Source organism: Chiloscyllium punctatum, chromosome 40 (genome assembly GCF_047496795.1).
Source record: "Chiloscyllium punctatum isolate Juve2018m chromosome 40, sChiPun1.3, whole genome shotgun sequence".
Classification (NCBI taxonomy): Eukaryota; Metazoa; Chordata; class Chondrichthyes; order Orectolobiformes; family Hemiscylliidae; genus Chiloscyllium; species Chiloscyllium punctatum.
Genome location: NC_092778.1, coordinates 40,728,828 through 40,749,950, shown reverse-complemented (window position 1 = coordinate 40,749,950; position 21,123 = coordinate 40,728,828). Strand labels below are relative to the sequence as shown.

Genomic DNA, 21,123 nt, shown 5'->3' with positions numbered 1-21,123 from the left:
AGTAAAGAGTTTTTTAAAAAATTGGAAAATAATTAGAGATAACCAATTATTTGTTGGCAATAGCACAAGGTGTGGAGAGCTGCATCTTTTAATCTGCTTTTAATGGAAGGTTCATCAAGAGGATTTTAAGTACTTTATGATATTAAAGAGAATTGAGCAAAGGCTGAGAATCATGGAGAAATGGGTGTCTAAAGCATTGTGTCACTAGTGTATGGAAGGTGAGGCCTAAAACATTGTATCACCCAATATATTTATGTTCCTTTTATCTCCTTCTCAGACTGTGAATCCTACTGCAAACCTGTGAAAGGAAACCTAAAGATCAACATGAAAAAGTACTGCAAGAAAGACTATGGTAAACAATATCACCTCACTTATTATTCCTCACTTGTTGAAAATAATGCTGAAATTAATGCTTGTCCTGAGTAACATTGCAACATTAATCCTGTTTCTGCAGAGAAGCATGTTGGTCACACCCTGCTATTCTCCAAAGATGGATATGTATAATGAAAAAGTCTAGCAATCATGCTCATCTTAATAACTACTCAGCACAGAGCTCAAAAGGATTGTTTTTGACTAATTTTGTTGAACTCTTTGATGAAATAACATAGAGTGTACAAGGGAAATGTAGTTAATTTGTTTTTTTGAAATCAAAGCTCATTGATAAAGTACCACTCATACTCATTACTGAAGTTAGAGCACATAAACTCAGAGGATTGGTCTGAGAATGGTTAGCAAAACAAAAGAGAGCAGGGGTTGGGGAAATACTCAGGTAGGCAAAAGGTTTGAAGTGTCTTTCAAAAGGATCGGTATTGGGACAACTGTTGTTCACCATTTACATGAACAAATTGAAGTCATGAATACAACGTACAATTCCAAGCTTTATGGAGCATGCTCGATTAATGTAGGTTAGGAATAGTTAAAAGGGAGGAAATCTGCAACAAAATGTAAGAGGGTCCTTTGCAAATCTGACAAAATTGATCCTTTAACTGCTTTAATTGGCTTTCCGTTACTGACATACAGGTTGCCAGCATTGGATTTAGCCAAAGGTCTGTAGGGGCAGATGGGAACTTGTTAGCAAACTGCGACATTTTTGTTAAACTTGCTTTCCACCCATCTCCTCCAAAACTACTTCTAAGCATCTTGGATAAACTACCCCATTATACCCATTTTGAACCTGCATAATTGCAGAAAAAGAAACTAATTTGAATTGGCAAATGAGTAAAATAAGCTTGCAGGGCTGCACAGGTAAAGTCCACAAGGACTCATAGCAGTTTTTATAGATGCACCACAACAAACATCCTATCTGGATGCATCACAGCATGGTATGGCAGCTACTCTTCCCAAGATCGCAAGAAACTACAGAGTCATGAACATAGCCCAGCCTATCATGCAAACCAGCTTTCCATCCATTAACTCCATCTATACTTCCACGGGAAAGCAAGCAATGTAATGAAAGATCCCTCCCACCCCTGTTATGCTCTCTTCCATCCTCATCTGTTAGGCAGACGATATAAAGCCCCGTACACATGTAAAACCAGATTTAAGAATAGCTTCTTCCCTGCTGTTATCATACTTTTGAATAGGCCTCTCTAATGTTAATTTTGATATCTCTCTCTCTCTCTCTCTCTCTTTCTCTCTCCCCCTGCACCATTTCTGTGGCTGTAACACTATTCTGCACTCTGTTCCAACACCCCAGTGCAATTTTTATGGTACTATCTGCCTGCAGAGCATGCAACACAACACTCTTCACTGCACCTCAACAGCAATACATCAAATGCAAACTCAATACAGTCTTGGAATGGGACTTACTGGCTTGCTGTACAAACAGCTGATGTAGATTCAATGGGTCAATTAGATACCTTCTCTCCCCAGTGATGCCATGATTCTTAGAACATATGTTTAAGTTTGCAACATTGACATGTATTGTGCAAATTAACTCGAGTGCATCTAAAGATGAGGTGGTGAGTTTTACAAAGAAGGCTAAGGAGGTCACTCCTTAGATATCAATGGGGTAGAGGCTTGATGAAGAAACTATGGGCCACAAATAAAAATCAGCAATAGGCAAACTACTAAATTAGAAATTTAGAAAATTGAAATATGATTAAGCATAATTCATATAAATTTATGAAAGTAAAATTGTGTTCGACAAACTTGTTAGTTTTTTAGGGAAGTAATTATGAGATGGATACAGGAAACCAGTGAACTAATTAGATTTCCAATGAGGTGACACTTATGGGGTTACGCGATGTTAACATGGGATTTGGGGCAATGTATTTACACAGATTGAGGTTTAGTTAATTGGCAGGAGAGATAAGGAATAAATAGAACACTCTCAGGTTGACAAGCTGCAACTCATGAGAAAGTACAAGAATCAATACTTAGGCTTTACTATTCGCAATCTAAGGATGGGCAATAAACATTGGCCCAGTAAGCGATGTCCATATCCCATGAATGAGTTTGAAAGAAAACGATCAATAATTTAGATGAGGAGACTGAATTTGGTAATTATGCAGAATTAGGTTGGAAAGTAAACAGTAAGGAGGATGCCAAGATGCTTCGACAGGATGCAGACAGATTGGATGAGCAGGCAAGATGAAATACACTGTGCTGAAGTGTGAAGTTCTTCAATTTAGTAGGAGAAAAACATTTTTGAAATAGTAAATGACTAAGAAATGTTTGCATTCAGAGGAGAGTAGGTATGCTTGTACAAGATTCACAAAATATTAACATGCAGGTAGTGAGCAATTAGGAAAGGCATGTGAATATTTGCTTACAGAGGGATTGAAGTATCATAGAATAAAGAGATCTGACCTCAATTATCCTGTGCATTGGTGAGACGACGCCTGAAGAATTGTGTGCAGTTTTGCTATACTTACTTAAGGGAGGTACTTGATACATTAACAGGTCTTTTCTGTACCAGAAAAAATTCCAATGATCCAAAAATGTGAATCCTTGCCCACTGCATCATCTCCTCAGCCACTGATTTATTTGTCTTAGCTTCTTATTCATATTCTCACCATGACATGGCACACAGAGTAATTGCTGCTTTTTAACCTCCTACCTAATTACCGGTATTCATTCTGCAAAGCCTCAACCTTTTCGCGAACTGTGTCATTCTGATCAATGTGTAAAGCAACTTCCAGTTTCTCACTCTCCCTTTTGCCAATATGCTGCAATTGCTTTAAGATGTTCTTGACCCTGGCAACAGAGAGGCAACATGCCATTCTGAATTCACGGCTATGGCCACAGAATCTCCTGCCAGTGCCCCTGACAGGAGAATTCCTTTCAATTATTCTTTTTGCATCTTGACAAACTCTGCTTAATATAAGATTCATTCTTGGTGCCTGAGATCTGACTGCCATTACTACTTTCCTCTGAGAAGGTACCCCCTTTAACAGTACCAAAAGCGGTATCTCTGATTGAGACAGTAATAGCCACAGTGAACTAATAGAAAGATAAATGAAGATTTTTCTGAATTAAAAAAGAACAAATTAGTTAGGAAACACAGGCAAGAGCAAGTCAGAGATGAAGTAACTCTGAAGAATTAAACTGCATTTATTTCAATGCAAGGCATCTTACAGGTAAGGCAGATGAACTCAGGGCATATATGGGAACATGGGACTGGGACATCATGCTATTACAGAAACATGGCGGCGGGAGGGACAGGACTCACAACTCAATTAGATTAGATTAGATTAGATTACTTACAGTATGGAAACAGGCCCTTCGGCCCAACAAGTCCACACCGCCCCGCCGAAGCGTAACCCACCCATACCCCTACCCCTACCCCTACATCTACCCCTTACCTAACACTATGGGCAATTTAGCATGGCCAATTCACCTGACCTGCACATCTTTTTGGACTGTGGGAGGAAACCGGAGCACCCGGAGGAAACCCACGCAGACACGGGGAGAACGTGCAAACTCCACACAGTCAGTCGCCTGAGGCGGGAATTGAACCCGGGTCTCAGGCGCTGTGAGGCAGCAGTGCTAACCACTGTGCCACCGTGCCGCCCACAATGTTAGATGCTCTATGAAGAATAGAAAGGGAGGAGGGGGAATGGCCATTTTTGATTAAGGAAAACATTATTTCTGGACTTAGGATGTTTTTGAGGGATCGTCTAGTGAAGCTATATGGGTGGAACTCAGAAAAAAGAAGAGAACGATCACCTTGATGAGATTATACTATAAACCCCCCAATAGTCAGCGGGAAATTGAGAAGCAAATATGTCAAAACATTGGAGATAAATAAGAAGCATAATAGAGTTGTAATAGTAGAGGATTTCAGTTTTCCAAACATTGACTGGGACTGCTGTATTGTTAAGGGCTTGGACATAGAGGAATTTATCAATGTGCTCAAGAAAATTTTCTTTATCAATATGTAGATGTGTCTTTTTGAGAAGGAGCAAAACTTGATCATCTCTTGGGAGATTACGCAGGGCAAGTGACTGATATGTTAGTGGGGAAGCACTAACAGTGATTATAATTCTATCAGTTCTAAGATAGTAATGGAAAAGGATAGGCTTTGTATAAAAGTTAAAGTTCTAAATTGGAGTAAGACATATTTTGATCGTATGAGACAGAAACTTTCAAAAGTTGATTGGAGTAGACTGTTCACAGTAAAGGGACGACTGACAACTGGAAGGCTTTGAAAAGTGAGATCATGAGAGTTCAGAGGCATTATATTCCTGTTAGAGTGAAGTTTAAGGCTGGTAGGAATAGGGAACAATGGGGGAATAAAGATATTAAAGCTCTGGTCAAGAATAAGGAGTCCTTTATTAGATATAGACAACTGGGGTCAAGTGAATCTCTTAAAGAGTAAAAGGATGTAGGTGCATTATTGAGGGAAATCAGAAGTGTAAAAAGGGGACATGAAATAGCATTGGCAGATAAGGAAAAGGATAAGAGATTCTACAAAATCATTAAGAGCAAAAGAGCAATTAGGGAGAGAATAGGTCCCATAAAGATCAACAAGGTCATCTGTGTGCTGAACCACAGGGGATGAGAGAGATACTAAATGAATATTTTGCATCAGTTATTATTGTGAATGAAATGGAGGCTAGGGAGCTCAGTGAAATAAATATTGATGTCTTGAAAGCAGTCCATATTACAGAAGGAGAGATACTGGAGGTTTTAAAAAACATGAAGATGGATAAATCTCCAGGACCTGATCAAGTGTATCCCAGGACATTGTGGGAAGATAGGAAAGAAATTGCGGTGCCCCAAACAGTGATATTTGTATCATCTACAGCCATGAGTGAGGTTTCGGAGGACTGGACAGTGGCTAATGTTGTGCCTTCATTTAAGAAAAGCAGTAAGGAGAAGCCTGGGAACTATATACCTGTGAGTCTGACATCAGAGGTGAGTAAGGTGAGAATTCTGAAACATAGGAATTACATGCATTTGGAAAGGCATGGACTGACTAGGGACAGTCAACATGTCTTTGTGCATGGGAAACTGTGTCTCACAAATTTGAGTTTTTTGAGGACTTAACCAAAAAGATTGATGATAAAAGAATGAGAGATGTTGTTTACTTGGACTTTAGTAAAGTCTTTGACAAAGTTTAGCATGGAAGACTAATGAGGAAAGTTAGATAAAATGGGAGTCAGAAAGAGCTTGCTAATTGGATACAAAATTGGCTTAATGGTAGGAGACAAGGGGTTGTTCTTCAGACTGGACGCCTGTGGCCAGCAGTGTTCCACAAGAATTGGTACTGGGTCCACTTTTGTTTGTCATTTATATAAACAATTTGTAAGAGAATTTAGGAGGTGTGGTTAGTAAGTTTGCAGATGACCCCAAAATTTTGGTGTGGTGGACAGTGAAGAAGGTTATCTGAGATTACAAAGGGATCTTGATCAATTGGTCCAATGGGCTGAGGAATGGCAGATGGAGTTTAATTTAAATAAATGTGACATATTGCATTTTAATAAAATAAACAAGGGCCAGACTTATACAGTTCATGGTAGGGCTTTCAGTAATGTTGATGAAACAGAGAGACCTAGGGTTTCAAGTGTGTAGTTCTTTGAAATTTGTGTCACAGTTACACAGAGTGTTTAAGAAGGCATTTAGTATGCTTTTTTTCATTGCTCAGATTATTGAGCATAGGAGCAAGGAAGTCATGTTGAGTTTGTACAGGATGTTGGTGAGGTCACTCTTGGAGTACTGCGTACAGTTCTGGTTACCTTGCTATAGGAAGGATATTACTAAATTGGAGACAGTTCAGAAAAGATTTACCAGGATTTTTCTGAGACTAAGAATTTGAGTTATAAGGATAGGCTGGCTAAACTGGGACTGTTTTCACTGGAGCATAGGAGATTGAGGGGTGACCTTATAGAGTTGTATAAATTCATCAGGAGTATAGATAAAATGAATAGCAAAGGTCTTTTTCTTGGGGATGTTCAAAGCTAGGAGCATATTTTTAAGGTGAGAGGAGTAGATTTTAAAAAGGGACCTAAGGAGCATGTTTTTCACTCTGAAGATATGGAATGAACTGCCAGAGGAAGTGATAGATGCAGCTACACTTACAACATTTAAAAGACAATTTGACAGGTACATGAATAGGAAATGTTTAGCAAAATATGGGCCAAATGTAGGCAAGTGAGACTAGTTTAGCTTGGAACCTTGGTCAACGTGGACTAGTTGGACTGAAGGGTCTGTTTCCATGCTGTGTGACTTTATGACTCTCTGAGGGAAGATTGAGTGGTCTAGGCATATATTTCCTGAAGCGTAAAAGAATGAAAGGGTATTTCATTGAAACATAAATTCTTAAGGAGCTTGAAAGTGTAGATAAATGCTGAGGGAATATTTCCCATCACGGTCTCAGAATAAGAGTTTCACCATTTGGATTACAATTAGGAGACGTTTTTTCATTCAAAGGTCGTGAATTCTCTACCTGAGAGTTGTGGATGCTCAGTTGTTAAGTACAGTTGAGACAGAGGTCAATAAATAAAGCATGTCCTATTTAAGATAGAGATTAAGAGAATTCTTTTTTCCCTCAGGGGAAAAGTCTGCAATCAGATCAGCCATAACCTTATCAAATATCAATGCAGGCTCAAGGGGTCAATTGACCTATTCCTGCTCCTAATTTGAATGTTTGTGTCATAAAATGCATTAAAAAAGGGTATCAGTAGTGATAGGAAAATGGAATCCATTGAGTTAAGGAAAATGTCCTGGAATGGATACAGAATTGGCTCAGTGACAGGGAGCAGAGAGTGTTGGTGGATGGATGTTTTCCAGAAGATTTGTAGCAACATTCCCAAAGGTCAGTTTTAGGTTCATTACTCTTTTCAATTTTTGTAAATTACCTAGACTTGGGGTATAGGAAATAGCATTATAACATTTGTAGATGTTACAAAACTTGCCAGCTAATAAATATTGGTGAGGATAATGTTAGGCTTTGGGACAGGCAGAATGGTGAAAAGAGTAAAAGCATGGCAGGTAGAAATCAAGACAAAGAAATAATACAATTAGTAAAGAGATGATACTTTAAAGGTATGTTTCTACCTATCCTTATAGAGACTGAAAATTTTTAAATGGTAAAAGAATGAATTCACGACAATGACAACTGAAACAAATCCTCTGGACATGATTTCACTTTCAATAATTCAAACATTAATTAAGAGGTGATGGATATTTTAAAAAAAGCAAATTTTGCTTTAATTCATCAATGAAAAGATGCAATTCATTTAGTTACAAGGTCTCGCAATACTTCCTGCAGGAGCATAGGATCATATGTAATCTCAATTTTTCCAGCACAGCTTCTGTTTTGAAGGAAGTTTAATTTCCATTAGATCATTTTGGTTCTTAAGTTATTTTTGCCAATAATCATATTCCATTCCATAGTCCATGGACAGAGTTATCACCAGCATAAGTCTATGACCCCTCTCTCAAGTCACGATAATCCTAATGGTGCTTAATTCCTAAACATTCTCTTTCCTAACCCTTTTAAATACGCTGATGCGCTCTGACACCACTTCAACAGCACCAAACCACACTCTCTCAGTGGTTAGCTTTTTACTTATAGTTCTGTCCTTTCCTACTGTACAACACATTTTATGTGCTCTATAAGGCCTGCTTCAAGAACAAGATCTGGTTGAAGACTGACAAACAGAAAACTGTCTATCCAACGAGAACCTTGCTTATTTCCTCTTTTCATAAATTCCCTGTGTTCTTAAATACCAAACACAAAAAGCCATTGACTACAATTAGCTTTTCACACTCTGCATCTTTGCTGTTCATCCCTGTGACAACCCAGGTCACATGGTCATTTATTGAAAACTAATTATATCATAATCAGGAAGTTAATTAACACACCTTCAGATTACAGCTTTCATGAGAAAGGCACATCACACAAAAGAAAATAACGGGTTGATGCCACCACATTGGTCATCACAATATAAACATTTTGGAACATAAGAAATATGAGTTTGAGAAGAATATCAGACCCCTCAAACTGCTCCTGCCATTCAATATGACTGTGGCTGATCTGATTGTGGTTTCAGCATCACTTCCTGTCTGTTCCCTACACGGATTACAGACATAATTCTGGGCCGTTGGACCAAGGATAAGTGCTTTTTCAAAGAGCCAGCTCAGGCCAATTATGGTGGGTGGAACATCCTTCTCAAATTTTTATGATTCATAATTGAGAGGTTATAACTCAGGAGAGACTGAACACCCTGGGGTCTTTTCTCCAGAAAAGGGCAAGGTGTCATGATAGAATTCAAGGAAACAAGACTGTCAAGAAACTAAGTAATTGGGTGGTGGAGGAGATGGATGTTGAGATGTTCAGGTGAGGGGATGTTGGAAAAATTAAAGGGAGAAGGCAACAATGCAGAGTAGCAATGATAACCAGAGTGTGGCTGGAGGGACAGAGCATGCAAACATAACTGTGCACTTGTAAATATATGTAGTTTTTTTTTCATCGACTTAAATATGTTATGACATGTCTGGGGCAATTAGGACTTGAACCCAGACCTTCTGGTCCAGAGGCGGGGACACTACCACACTATCACAACAGCCCCTAAATGACTAAACTGTATGGAAAAACTGATAAAAAGATAGAATTAGAAGCCATTTGACTGAGTGTATACATGGCCCAAATAGCAATAAATGGGTATAACTTGAAAGCTATTAGGTAATTCGTGCCCTAATCAATATCCTATCCCAGAGCAACAGAACATCAATTAAGCTCTGTGATTCCCCACAGTGATGAGATAGATTTTCTTATTCCTGGTTAAAAAGTGTTGTTGCACACCAGCTGAGTTCAAAGCTGAGGTCTAGTGTTGTGCTATCTACTTCTTACCACCTGGTCATGGAGCAGCTGCAGACCAGTTCAAGACGTAATAAGGCTTTCAACAGATGGTGCCCGTTAGTGTAAAAATAGAAAACTAATGAGGCATCTGAAAAAATTCTTATGCATTTCTAAAGTTTTTTTTTGTCAGGAAACAGACTCAGAATTTTTCTGAAATGTTTTTTGGATGCTAGTGAAGAATTGTTAATGATTATCAGATGCCTTATAACTCTCAAGTGTATCCAAATTGAAAGCTGACTAACTTCTTTTGTCTTTTTCCAGCGGTTCAGGTTAATGTTCTAGATATGGAGACAGTAAATGAATGGGCAAAGTTCACCGTGAATATTGTGTCAGTTTTTCGAAGCAGAGATGAGAAGATTAAACGGGCAGACCAGTTCCTATGGATTAATATGAAAGACTTGGCATGCAAGTGCCCAAAGATCCAAATGACCAAAAAGTACCTAGTGATGGGAAACACTGACAGCGTGGCTGAGAGGCTTGGAGGCTTAGTGGCTGATAAGAACAGCCTTGTCATTCAGTGGCGGGATGTGTGGACAAGACGACTGCGGAAATTCCAACGTAAAGAGAAAAAAGGGAAATGTGGGAAAGCCTGATTGACTCATTCAGACAAAAAACTCTGTGAGAAGCATCATGGGCCACAATGTAAATACACTTTGGTTCAAAATATTTCCCTTTCAGAACAGGCTGAAGGGCATGAGACTGTGAGGAAGGGACTAGAGGCTGGAAACTACATGATACTCAGCACAACACATTAAAAAGTTGTTGGCTGAATGTGCTTTTAAAATTGCTCAATCCTTTTCTAAATGTGGTCATGATTCCTTTCACTGGGGTGAAGGTCAGACTGCAATAGTAGCTTTGTTGTCTGATTGCAGAGCCCACATAGTATCTGACAAAGGCACATACTCCCCGTGTCCTACCCATTGGTTGGCTGGCTATTCCTATTGAAGTCCACCCAACCTCTTTTATTTTTCGCCTGTTATGACTAACATATGAGACAAAATGTGGTGGTCTATGTAAACCTGACAGCTGTGCTGAACGCAGAGTGTAAATATGGACAGGTTCCAGGAGTTTTATAACAGACAAAGCATTTGGCATGCAGCAAGTTATCTGTTAACGTTGTGTATTTTGAACTGTGATTTGAAAATATCCAATTTCAATTAGATTTTACAAAGCAAGTTAACATTGTAAACCCTTTTTGTCTGACACGCAACCTTCAGCTGAATGAAATATTTCCTTTTCAGTATTTCCTTGATCACCTTGCCAGACAATCTGTAATAACAGTATTGCAATATACTCTATCTTCTAATATACTCACCCCAACATCCCATATGCAATGCCCTCTGATATACCCTCTTCACCCTCTGATATATACCCTCTCTGCCTTCCAAAAATACCCTCTTCACTCTCTAATATACCTTCTTCACCCTCCAATGCATTCTACTATCCAAGATACTGTAGTTCTTGTATACCCTCCATGCTCTCCAATGCACCATACCCTCTGACATACTCTCCTCTGTCCCCTTTAATACTGTACCTCCTGCTATACTGCAGCTGCCAATATACCATTACTCTCTGAGATACCCTCTCATCCTCCAATATACTGCATCCATTGATTTGCCCTCCTCTCTCTTTGATGCATTGCACCCACTGATACTCAGCACCTCCAATGTTCTGCTCCTTCTGATACACCACATCTTCTGTTACAACCCACCATGTGAGATATGGCATCTACTGATAAAGGAGTCAGTGTTGTCTCAGTAATAGCATTACCACTTCAGTGAAAAATTGTTGGTTCCACTCCACATCAGAGACTTGAACACATAATTTCATCTAGCACATTAGTACAAAGGTCCCTCTGCCTTTCAGATGGATGTAAATAATCCCATTACACTACTTGCAGAAGAACTGATGTGTTGGCCAACGTTTGTTGTTTACCTGGCATTACTAAAACTGATTGTCAGATTATCGTTTAATTGATGTTTGTGAGAGTTTGGTGAGTAAATTGATTGCCATCTTTTCCTGTTTATATTTTTACAACAGGAACAGCATTTTAAAAAAAACAAAAATTCTGCTAGACGCTTTGAGATATTCTGAAGTGTGTGACAAAATTGCATGTTTTTCCTTACTCCATCATCCAATATCCTAAATCCTACAATTTTACATTGTTCTAAATATCACATCCTCAAATACTCACATTCCTCAATACACCATGCTCCAATATACCATTTCCCGATCCTTCAATATGCAATATACTACAATCATCCAATTTATCAGTAATGCTACCACTAAATCCCATTCACACCCCATTCATCAAGAACAACAGCTATAGAATGTGTAATCTACACAATGTAGAGCTATGAAATGTGAGGAGGATAAGGTTCAAAAGAACTTGAATAGGCTGGTGGAATGAGTGAGATGATGGAAATCTAATGAGGAGAAATATGTAGTTATTCAGGAATGATAGAGAGGTAATGTAAAATAAAGGGCATTCTGAAGGAGGTTCAGGAGTAGAGGGATCTGGGGGAATTATGTGTACAAATCACTTCCGATTACAGGGCACATTGAGAAAGTGTTTAATAAATGTTGTGGATCATGGCTTTTATAAACAAGTGCATGGAATACAAAAGCAAGGAAATCAACCTATGCATTGTGTTCAGTGCTGGGTGCCACACGTTAAGAAGGATGTAATGCCATTGGATAGAATGCAGAAAAGATGAACAGGAATAGTTCCAGGGATGAGGACTTTCAGTTTCATGAAGTGATTGAAGGTGCTGAGATTGCTTTCTTTGAAGAAGAAACGACTTAGAGGAAATGTTATTGACATATTCTAAAGGACGAGGACAGCGTAGACAGGGAGAGGCTGGTTCCATCGCTTGAAGGATCAAGAACTAGAAAACAATAAACTAAATCAATTGAAAAAAAGAGTCAATGGCACCATGATGAATAAATGTATATTGTCTGGAAAGCACTGCTGAAAGTATGGTGGAGTCTGATTCAATCATGGCTTTCCAAATGTAATCGGATAATTATAATTGAAATAAAATTGCAGGGAAAAGCAGGGGAGCAGAACTTTAGAGAGCTGACATGTAATTGACAGATCAGTTCTGCTGGTGCTGTAACTCTTCATTGAATCTATAATTCTATAATGTACCAATGTTACTGTGACCTAGGTCACTGAGAAGGACAAAAGCAGCAAAGTTTCAGAAACATTATAGTTTCCAAGCTTTCCAACCCTCAACTCGTACACAAGCCAACTTAAACATCTATTGTCGTTAGACCGCATGTTAATACCGCTGAGAGATTTAAACAAGGAAATGTCAAAGTTCTGAATTTCCCCACATGTTGTAGACTTTTAATTGGTATTTCCCACTTGAAATCAGCTTGATTTACATGGTTAGATCAGGCCATAGGCTGCAAGATCACTCAGTTTTTGACCCAAGAGGGAGAATGACTTGATCCCCAATACCAGGGATCTTTGTATGGATGCTGCAATGTAGTCAAGGTTTTTAGCTTCTTGAAACTGTTCTCAGCTCCCTTCAACAGATGGTGTCCCAGTGCTTTGGACACAAGTTAAATCAAAATTTGCCAACTCTTAAAATGCATAAACTTCTAATAGACGTATTGGAGGGGTTGGCTACCCATTCCTTGTCCTGCCCTCATTAAAGCTAGAGGAAGCTGGGGTCCTGTTTAGTGGGTGGCACGGTGGCACAGTGGTTAGCACTGCTGCCTCACAGCGCCAGAGATCCGGGTTCAATTCCTGCCTCAGGCGACTGACTGTGTGGAGTTTGCACGTTCTCCCCGTGTCTGCGTGGGTTTCCTCCGGGTGCTCCGGTTTCCTCCCACAGTCCAAAGATGTGCAGGGCAGGTGAATTGTCCATGCTAAATTGCCTGTAGTGTTAGGTAAGGGGTAAATATAGGGGTATGGGCGGGTTGCGCTTCGGCGGGTCGGTGTGGACTTGTTGGGCTGAAGGGCCTGTTTCCACACTGTAATGTAATCTAAAAGAACTTTACAATTTTAACAACTCATGCGAATCTAATCACCCATCTTTGTGTGTTAAAATTCACCATTTTGTTTTTTGGCCAATGCCTTGGAATTCCCTATCACCATTGTGAAAACACCATTAGCACACAAATTGCAGCAGTTCAAGAAAGTAACAATGCTCAATATGTTTTGAAGGCACTTTGTGCAGATTAATGAGCATCCTCCAATACCCACATTTCCCAATAAAACATGTCATAATCACTGATAACCGTATGGAAATTCCTAGCACTCTCCAACACAGACAATAATCTATACGTGCATTGCTAGAACTCTGAAGCATATTGAATTATAACAATATTCTGACTGTAAAATTATTTCTAAAAGTCTCACATCAATGCTGTGTAATTCAAATAGGAAATCTATATGGTCTGTTGAAATATCCCATGGTGTTTTCATCAATGAAGTATTTTTGAAGAATATTACTTGTTGCAAGTAGGAAATACAGCTGCCAGTTTTACCACAGTAAACTCCCACAGACAACAACAAATAAATTACCAGATGAGATTTTGGTTGACTTATAAATATTGGCCAGGACACCAAAACATCTTCTCCACTCTCCTTAAAAAAGTGACATGAAATCTTTTATCACTAATTGAAAGAGAAGGTTAAGTCCTTGGTTGACTGGATGATCTGAAGGATGACATTTCCAACAGCGCTGAACACCCTCAGTACTGTCAACTCATCATTATGTGCTCAAGTACAGTGCCATGTGGATCTGCAATTTTTTTCTAACTCAGACCCATCAGGCTATCAATTGAGCCACAGCGGACACTGTGAAGGGGTGGTTAATCTCCCCACTCTCCAGATTTTCCAATTCCTCCTCCTGTGCAAGAAATTTCTTTAATAGCCCAAGATTTTCCCAAATTTGTTAAACTTTATTGCACCTGTTTGAAAGACTGCCTCATAGAGAGGGGTTACTACATGCCCTCCATATTTGGGGCCTTCACACAGAACAAGTGGCAAGTTCTCATTGTTTGCCTCACTGTCATATCTTAACGTGCCAAAGGTTGGCAAAAGAAATAGTTACTCTCTTGTTAAAGATCAATTACATCATTAAAATATTAATGTTGTACCAATTTTAGTCATAAAGGAAAACAATCTGGAATAACATAAACTGAAACTGGTTGTGTTCTTTGTTACTTGTTGCTGATCACTGATGGCATAGTCTATTACATACTACAGTCTGCCTGACAAACACAACACCATGTGGCCAGCACTCAGGTATACTGATGAAGGGCTTATGCCCAAAACGTCAATCCTCCTGCTCCTCGGATGCTGCCTAACCGGCTGTGCTTTTCCAGCACCCCACTCTTGACTCAGGTATACTGGACTGTAACAGGCACAAGGTGCTGAGAAATGATTGTTGAAACTTCTCATGCTGTTATTTGTTCACCACGTTATGATTTATAAATTTGTTGAAGTTCTGTTTCAAAGAAGTTCTGCTTTATGGTTTAGTGCAGTCAAGGGCACAGTACTAGTTTCAAAGATTATGACTTCCTGTTAGGAAGAATGTAGAGGCAGCTTAACTCGTATCTAATGTGTACTTTATGTGTTCTGGAAATGTTTCTCAGAATAATGTGGAGGGAACTTTAATCAGTTTATAACCCTGATGTACCAGCTCTAGGAGAGGTTGATGACAATGCAGGGGGAGCTTTACTCTGTATCTAAGTCATGTTATATCTGCCCCAGCGTTAATGGCAGTCATTCGCTCAGCTGATTCCATGATTGAAGATAATGGTGTGATTTTGACAATGAACATATAAGATCTATAAGGCTTATCTTTCATTCACTGCTGTATGACTGGTTCACAAACCATAATGGTGATTGGCATTAATGGTAAATGTTGTTATCTTGATTCATCACAGTGGATGTAACAGCCTTCCAGTGTTACTCCCTGGCTTCACCGAGTAATAGGTAGTGCCACAGATGTGTGGGTTGCCATTATAACCATATCTTTGCTAGCTGTCTTCAAATCCGACTCACCCTTAAAATTGTAAACTGAATAATTATGGCCTAAATTTAGAAGCCAGCTCCACAACTCCACATCCATAGCAAATACGTGGCGATTTATGCATCCATAATTGGTATTTCCTCAAAGGTGTTTGCATCCATACATATTTTTAATTCTTTCAAGGGATGTGTAAGTTGCTGGTAACACCAACATTTATTACCACTGTCCCTGAAAATGTGGAGATGAGCCACTTCCTTGAACTGCTACAATCCCTATGGTGTAGATATGCCCACAAGGCTGCAAGAGAGGATGTTCCAGGATTTTGATGCAGCGACTGTGAAGGAATAGTGATATACTTCCACGTTTGGAAAGTTTGTGGCTCAGATCTTATTGGCAGTGGTATTCCCATGTATCTGCTAACTTTGTTCTTCTAGGAGATAGAAATCATAGATTTTGAAGGTAGTCTCACTGCAGACTTGATGAATTGCTGCAATGTGTCATCATATAGTACTCATGGATGCCATTGTGTGCTGGTATTGGATAGATTGGTGTATAAAGTGATGGATGGGATATTGATAAAGTGAATTGTTCTGTCCTGAATAATGTCAGGATTCTTAACTTCATTGGATCTAAACTTGCCCAGCAAATGGCATAATTCCATCAGACTCATGTCTCTTGTCTTATAGGGTGATGGACAGATTTTGGGGAGTCAGGAGATTAGTCATTTGCCACACAATTACAACTTTCTGGTTTGCTGTTGTAGCCAAAGTATTTATATGACCGGGCTTGTTAAATTTCCACTCGGTGGTAACTCTCAGTACGCTAATGGTGGGATTTGATGATGATAATTGTGTTGAATGTCAAAGGAAGATGAAATTCTCTCTTGTTGGAGATGGTCATTGCCTGACACTTCTGGGATGTGAATACTACTTTATTATCAGCACAGTTGTAAATATTGTCCAAGTCTTTATTCATTAGGACATGAATTGCATCGGGATCTGAGGAGTTGTGAATGGTGCTGAACATTGTGCAGTCATCAGCGAACAACTCCACTTTTGACTTTATCATGGAGGAATCATCATTGATGAAGCTGCTGATAATGGTTGAGCCTGTGCCACCATCACCAACCATTGTCCTAGGATTGAGATGATTTGCCTCCAACAATGAGAACGATTTTGTTTTATTCTAGATATGATTCCAACCAGTGGAGCTTTCCCCAAATTCTTATTGACTTCAATATTGCTCAGGTTCCTATCTCTTACATTCAGCCGAATGTTGCTTTGGTGTCAAGGACAGTCTCCCTCTCCTCACGTTTGGCGTTCAGCTCTTGTTCATAGTTGAATTAAGGCTGCAATGAGGTCAGGAGCTGTGTGGCCCTGGTTGAACCCAAACTGAGTGTCAATGTGTAGGTTATTACTGAGTAAGTGCTGCTTTGAAAACTTTGTGAATCACATCTTACATCCCTTTGTTGATGTGGAGCAATCAACTAATGGGACAGTAAACAGTTGAACTGGCTTGTCCCACTTTCTGCAAACAGCACATAACTGGACAACTTTCCTTATTGTCAGGTAGATGTGGCTGTTCTGCAACATCATGGCTGTGGACACAATTATTTCTGGAGCATGTTTTCAGTACTAAGTGTGGAACGGTTTCAGGGACATGGCCCTTTCTGTATTACCTTCAGCCATTTTTAATAATGGGAAATAAATCAAACTGGCTGAAGACTGGAATCTATGTTGGTGGGACTTTAGTAGAAAGTCGAGGTAGATCCTTCACTCAACACTTCTGACTGAATATGGTTACAAATATATCAACTTTGTTTCCTTCCCTGACATGTTGGGTTCCACCATCATTGGGGAGGGACTTATTTTGGGAGGGTCTTCCTCCCGTTTGTGGTTTAATTATTCACGAATTCGGATTCAAGACTGCATGTGGCAGGCCTGCTGTAGAGGCCATGGGCTGAAAGTTACAATTTGTATTTGCTAGGTCTGAGTTATTTTGGGTTTTTTTGAAGGGTTTGTCACTGTAGGATCAAACGGATTCACTTATTAACTCACCAAATTATAATTACCTACCATGCCCCTCTGGCACCTCTCAAATCCAATTTTAGCTCCATCTTATCACATGCTGTTCCCAGAACATCTCATCATTCATTGGATTTCCCAGAATTCAGTTGCCATGAGGGTTTTTGGAGGGCTGGCACATGTCAGGTACCAATGTCAATGGATGTGGGGTCCATGGAGCGTGCGCTGAGATGTTGGTGCGCAGTGTCCCACATGAAAATCATTCAGAGCAAGCAGTAAGCTGAATCAATGAGGGATTGCTTTATCTATCGAGTTTTCCTTGATTTCCAGCATGTTTGATGAGTTTGGTCAGATGGGAGGCTGAATATTAACGAGGTGAGTAGTGGTATTAAGAAGGTGCTTATCAAACATTGATCGTTGTCATTTGGCATCTTGCTGCTACCTAGCAGGAATCTCACGACACCAATTGTGAAAAGCAATTGTGAAAAGTGGTGCGAGTTGGCATTGAGATGGGCCTCACCACATTGCCTCCCCAATTCAGTCACTCATTTTGCCATAGCCCATATCGTTGAGATGCATTTAAGATTCTGCCTCCATCTTTTTATTTCCTTTACATATCAATGTGGTTTATAAAAAAAGGAAGATACTCCTTTAAGCCAAGGAGACTGCAAAAAGATGGCTACAATTTTAAAAATCACATTTACTGAACACATAGTGGGGCACATACAATGTTGCATTTTTCTGGAACAAAGAGAGCAAAAGCTGATGTCATAGAGCTAAGAGATCCTGAACTAAAGGAAAACTGGTTGACTAAAACACCCTGATTGGCTCCTCACCAATTGACCATAGCAGCAGGGAATCACCATGCATTGAAAAATCTGTGCGGGTGTGTGCGCATGCGTGTTTCTTTCTCTCTCTCTCTCTCATGTGGAAACACCAGAAAGTCTTCATAACAGCTAGTTGTCTTCTTCTCACATTTTTCTGCAAATTGCCTCATGTAGGAAGAGTAGGGAGTGCAGTGTGCCAACAAGCTTGTGTTAACAGCAAAGAACTAAAGGCAATTGAAAAGAAGCAAAGAAAATAACTCATTGAATCCCGTAGTCCAGATTAGTGCTATCAAACTGTGTTTCCCTGATTTTCTTTTTCCACACTTAAAGTTGATGCTTTGTTTGTGTGTCTGTCTGTTTGTGAAGGGGGGATCTTAAAAAGGGATAGAGTTTAAGTTGTAGAGTTATAAGTTAGTAATTCACATTTCCTAATTGCCATTGAAGTAAGACAATTTGTTAGTTAATAAACAGTTTATTTTCTTGTTAACTGCGGAAACCTCTTAAGTGTTTCATTTAACCTGAGTTCATCAGTCACATACATTTGGGGACTTTATATAGTTTGACTAAATTTTTTCACATTTTTAATGACTCCAGAAATAGTGGGGGTTGATTTCCAGGTTACCACCCCAGTAGTACCTCCTACCAATACTGTCATTTACAGATGTATCAGTGACAGGTAGATTGGTGAGGACAAGATCAGGTACATTTTTCACTTTGATTGGTTCTTGCACCATCTTCTGCAGGCTCAGTCTAGCAACTCTACCCTTCAGAATTTGACCAGCTAGCTCAGTAAAGGTGCTGCTAAGCCATACTTGGTGTTGGATATTGAACAGCCCCTACCTCAGTTAAATCCTGCACACTTGCCACCCTCAGTGATTTTGCGAAGTGATGCTAAACATAGAGAAATATTGATTTATCAGTTGAGAGAGGGTGGAAGGTTGCCATCAACAGGAGGTTTCCTTTCCATGTTTAACTTGTCCCAAGAGACTTCAAGGGCCTGGAGTCAATGTTGAGGTCTCACATGACTCTCCTTTCGATTGTGTACCAATGTGACACCACTTCTGCTGGATCTGTCCTGCTGTTGAAGCCTGTCCCTGCATCTTTTATCTAGGCTGTTGCACCTGTAGCTGGGATATCTTCTATGCATGGGCAGTGCACAATATTCTCTCAGTTAATTCTAATGAATAGGAAAATTGCAGGCTTCTGAGCACATGCCAGGAAACTCCAGCCTATGTCTTCATTATGAACGTGTTGAGAAATATTTTAAGGTCTGAAATCTGTAAATTTGCATTCTAAATTTTAGCTTCTTTATTTATCGTACTTTTCAACAATTACATTATAAAGTTATTGAGTTTCCATTGTTACTATTACAGGATTAGTACAACAAAAATCTAGTTATCTAACTAATCTCAATTAATTGAACATTTCCTACAGTGGGTGCCAGGACCTTGGTATTCCCATTTGAAACTGGGTCCTGAGCCTTGCATTCCCAGCATTCCAGTGTACAGTTGAATGTTGGTGGATATTGAATGATATCATGACTGCTGCTGTGTAAAGTCACAGTTAGTAATTTGAATGTTTCTGTAAATAAATAAAAAAGTTCAAAAAATTTTTTTATCTTACTTGTGTATTCATTCTTAGTAGCAATATATTCTTATCTTTAAAAATTACCAGAGTTCACAAACCAAAACAAAATTAGCTTGGAGTATGAGGACGATTACACAAATAATTTATATCTGGGAGAAAGAGGCATTAATGAATGCCAAGCATAATGACAGGAGTGGACAGCCTAAGATGTCACAGAAGCGCTTTGACATGAAAGAGGCCAGTCAATTCATCCGGCCTCTGCTGGCTCTCTGTCGAGGAATCCAATTGGTCCATCCCCCCGTTCTATCCCTGTAGCTCTGCAAATTTATTTAACTCAAGATAGGGTTAGGGTTAGGGTTAACCCCAAACCAAATATCTTTTTGCAATCATGCATTATTTCCACGTTGTCATCCTCTTAGAAAGCAAGATCCAGGATTTTACTCACTGTGTAAATGACCTCTTCACAATTTTCTTTCCTATCTATCTTGCGTCATCAGCAAAATTAGCAGCCATATCTTCTGTTCCTTAATCTGAGACATTTATAAATATTATAAGCAGTTGGAGTCCCAGCTCTGATCCCTCTGGCACACATATTTCAAACCGGCAATATTTTGGAAAAAGCTTTCTTGAAACTGATGTAGATGTCATAATTCCAACTCCTTCACCATCCTTTTATAAATTCAACAAAACAGCTACTAGATTAATTGATCACAATCAGCATAATTCTGTGCTGGCTATCTATAAGCGATTAAAGAACCTTTTTATTGTCAAATCTTTTCATTCACAAATGCTAAGTTCACTGGATGAGAAGTTGCTGAGAGTATTCTTAAATGTTTTCTTGGATAAGGAAATCACTTTTGCCATCCTACAGTCCTGTCTCACCTCTCCCTACCTAGGGGAGTTTGGAAAAACATGACAAGATTTTCAACAATCCCCACCATTACTTCCTTTATCAGCCAAGAATGCAAGCCATCTGGACCAGGTCTTAGACAGTGGAAATATTGGCAGCCTTTCCAATACAAGCTGCTTGTGAGTTTGTCATCCTATCCATTGTCTCAACCATTATTTTGTCGGCATCCTCTTCCCTAACAGCCATTGCAAAGTAATGAAAGTAGTCATTATGTTTTCTATCCTTGCCATGTTCCCATAGGTATCAATCGGCCTTTTTGTCCCTAATAGACTCTACCCAGCCTCTTATTATATGTTTACTACTTAAATGTTTGTAGAAAATGTTTGAGATTTCTTTTATGTTTACTGCTGTTGTATCCTCATATTCTGTTTGCCTTTGTTACATTATTTAACTTTGTCTTTCAAAGTATTTCAACATATTTAGCCTGGTCCTCACAAATAATTTACTTGGTATTTGTCATGCACTACATTTT

The 21,123-nt window shown here is 39.3% G+C and overlaps 1 protein-coding gene across 2 annotated transcripts in view; it reads left to right on the top strand.

The window, feature by feature from the left end:
* LOC140464491 (netrin-3-like) overlaps positions 1-19,765 on the top strand; it is a 187,840-nt gene extending 168,075 nt beyond the window's left edge. For both annotated transcript variants that reach the window (XM_072559616.1, XM_072559615.1), the window contains exons 6-7: positions 278-352; positions 9,572-19,765. In XM_072559616.1, coding sequence (XP_072415717.1) covers positions 278-352; positions 9,572-9,903 — 407 coding nt within the window. In that variant the 3' untranslated portion in view covers positions 9,904-19,765. The remainder of the gene's footprint in view (positions 1-277; positions 353-9,571) is intronic.
* The last annotated feature ends 1,358 nt before the right edge of the window (positions 19,766-21,123 follow it).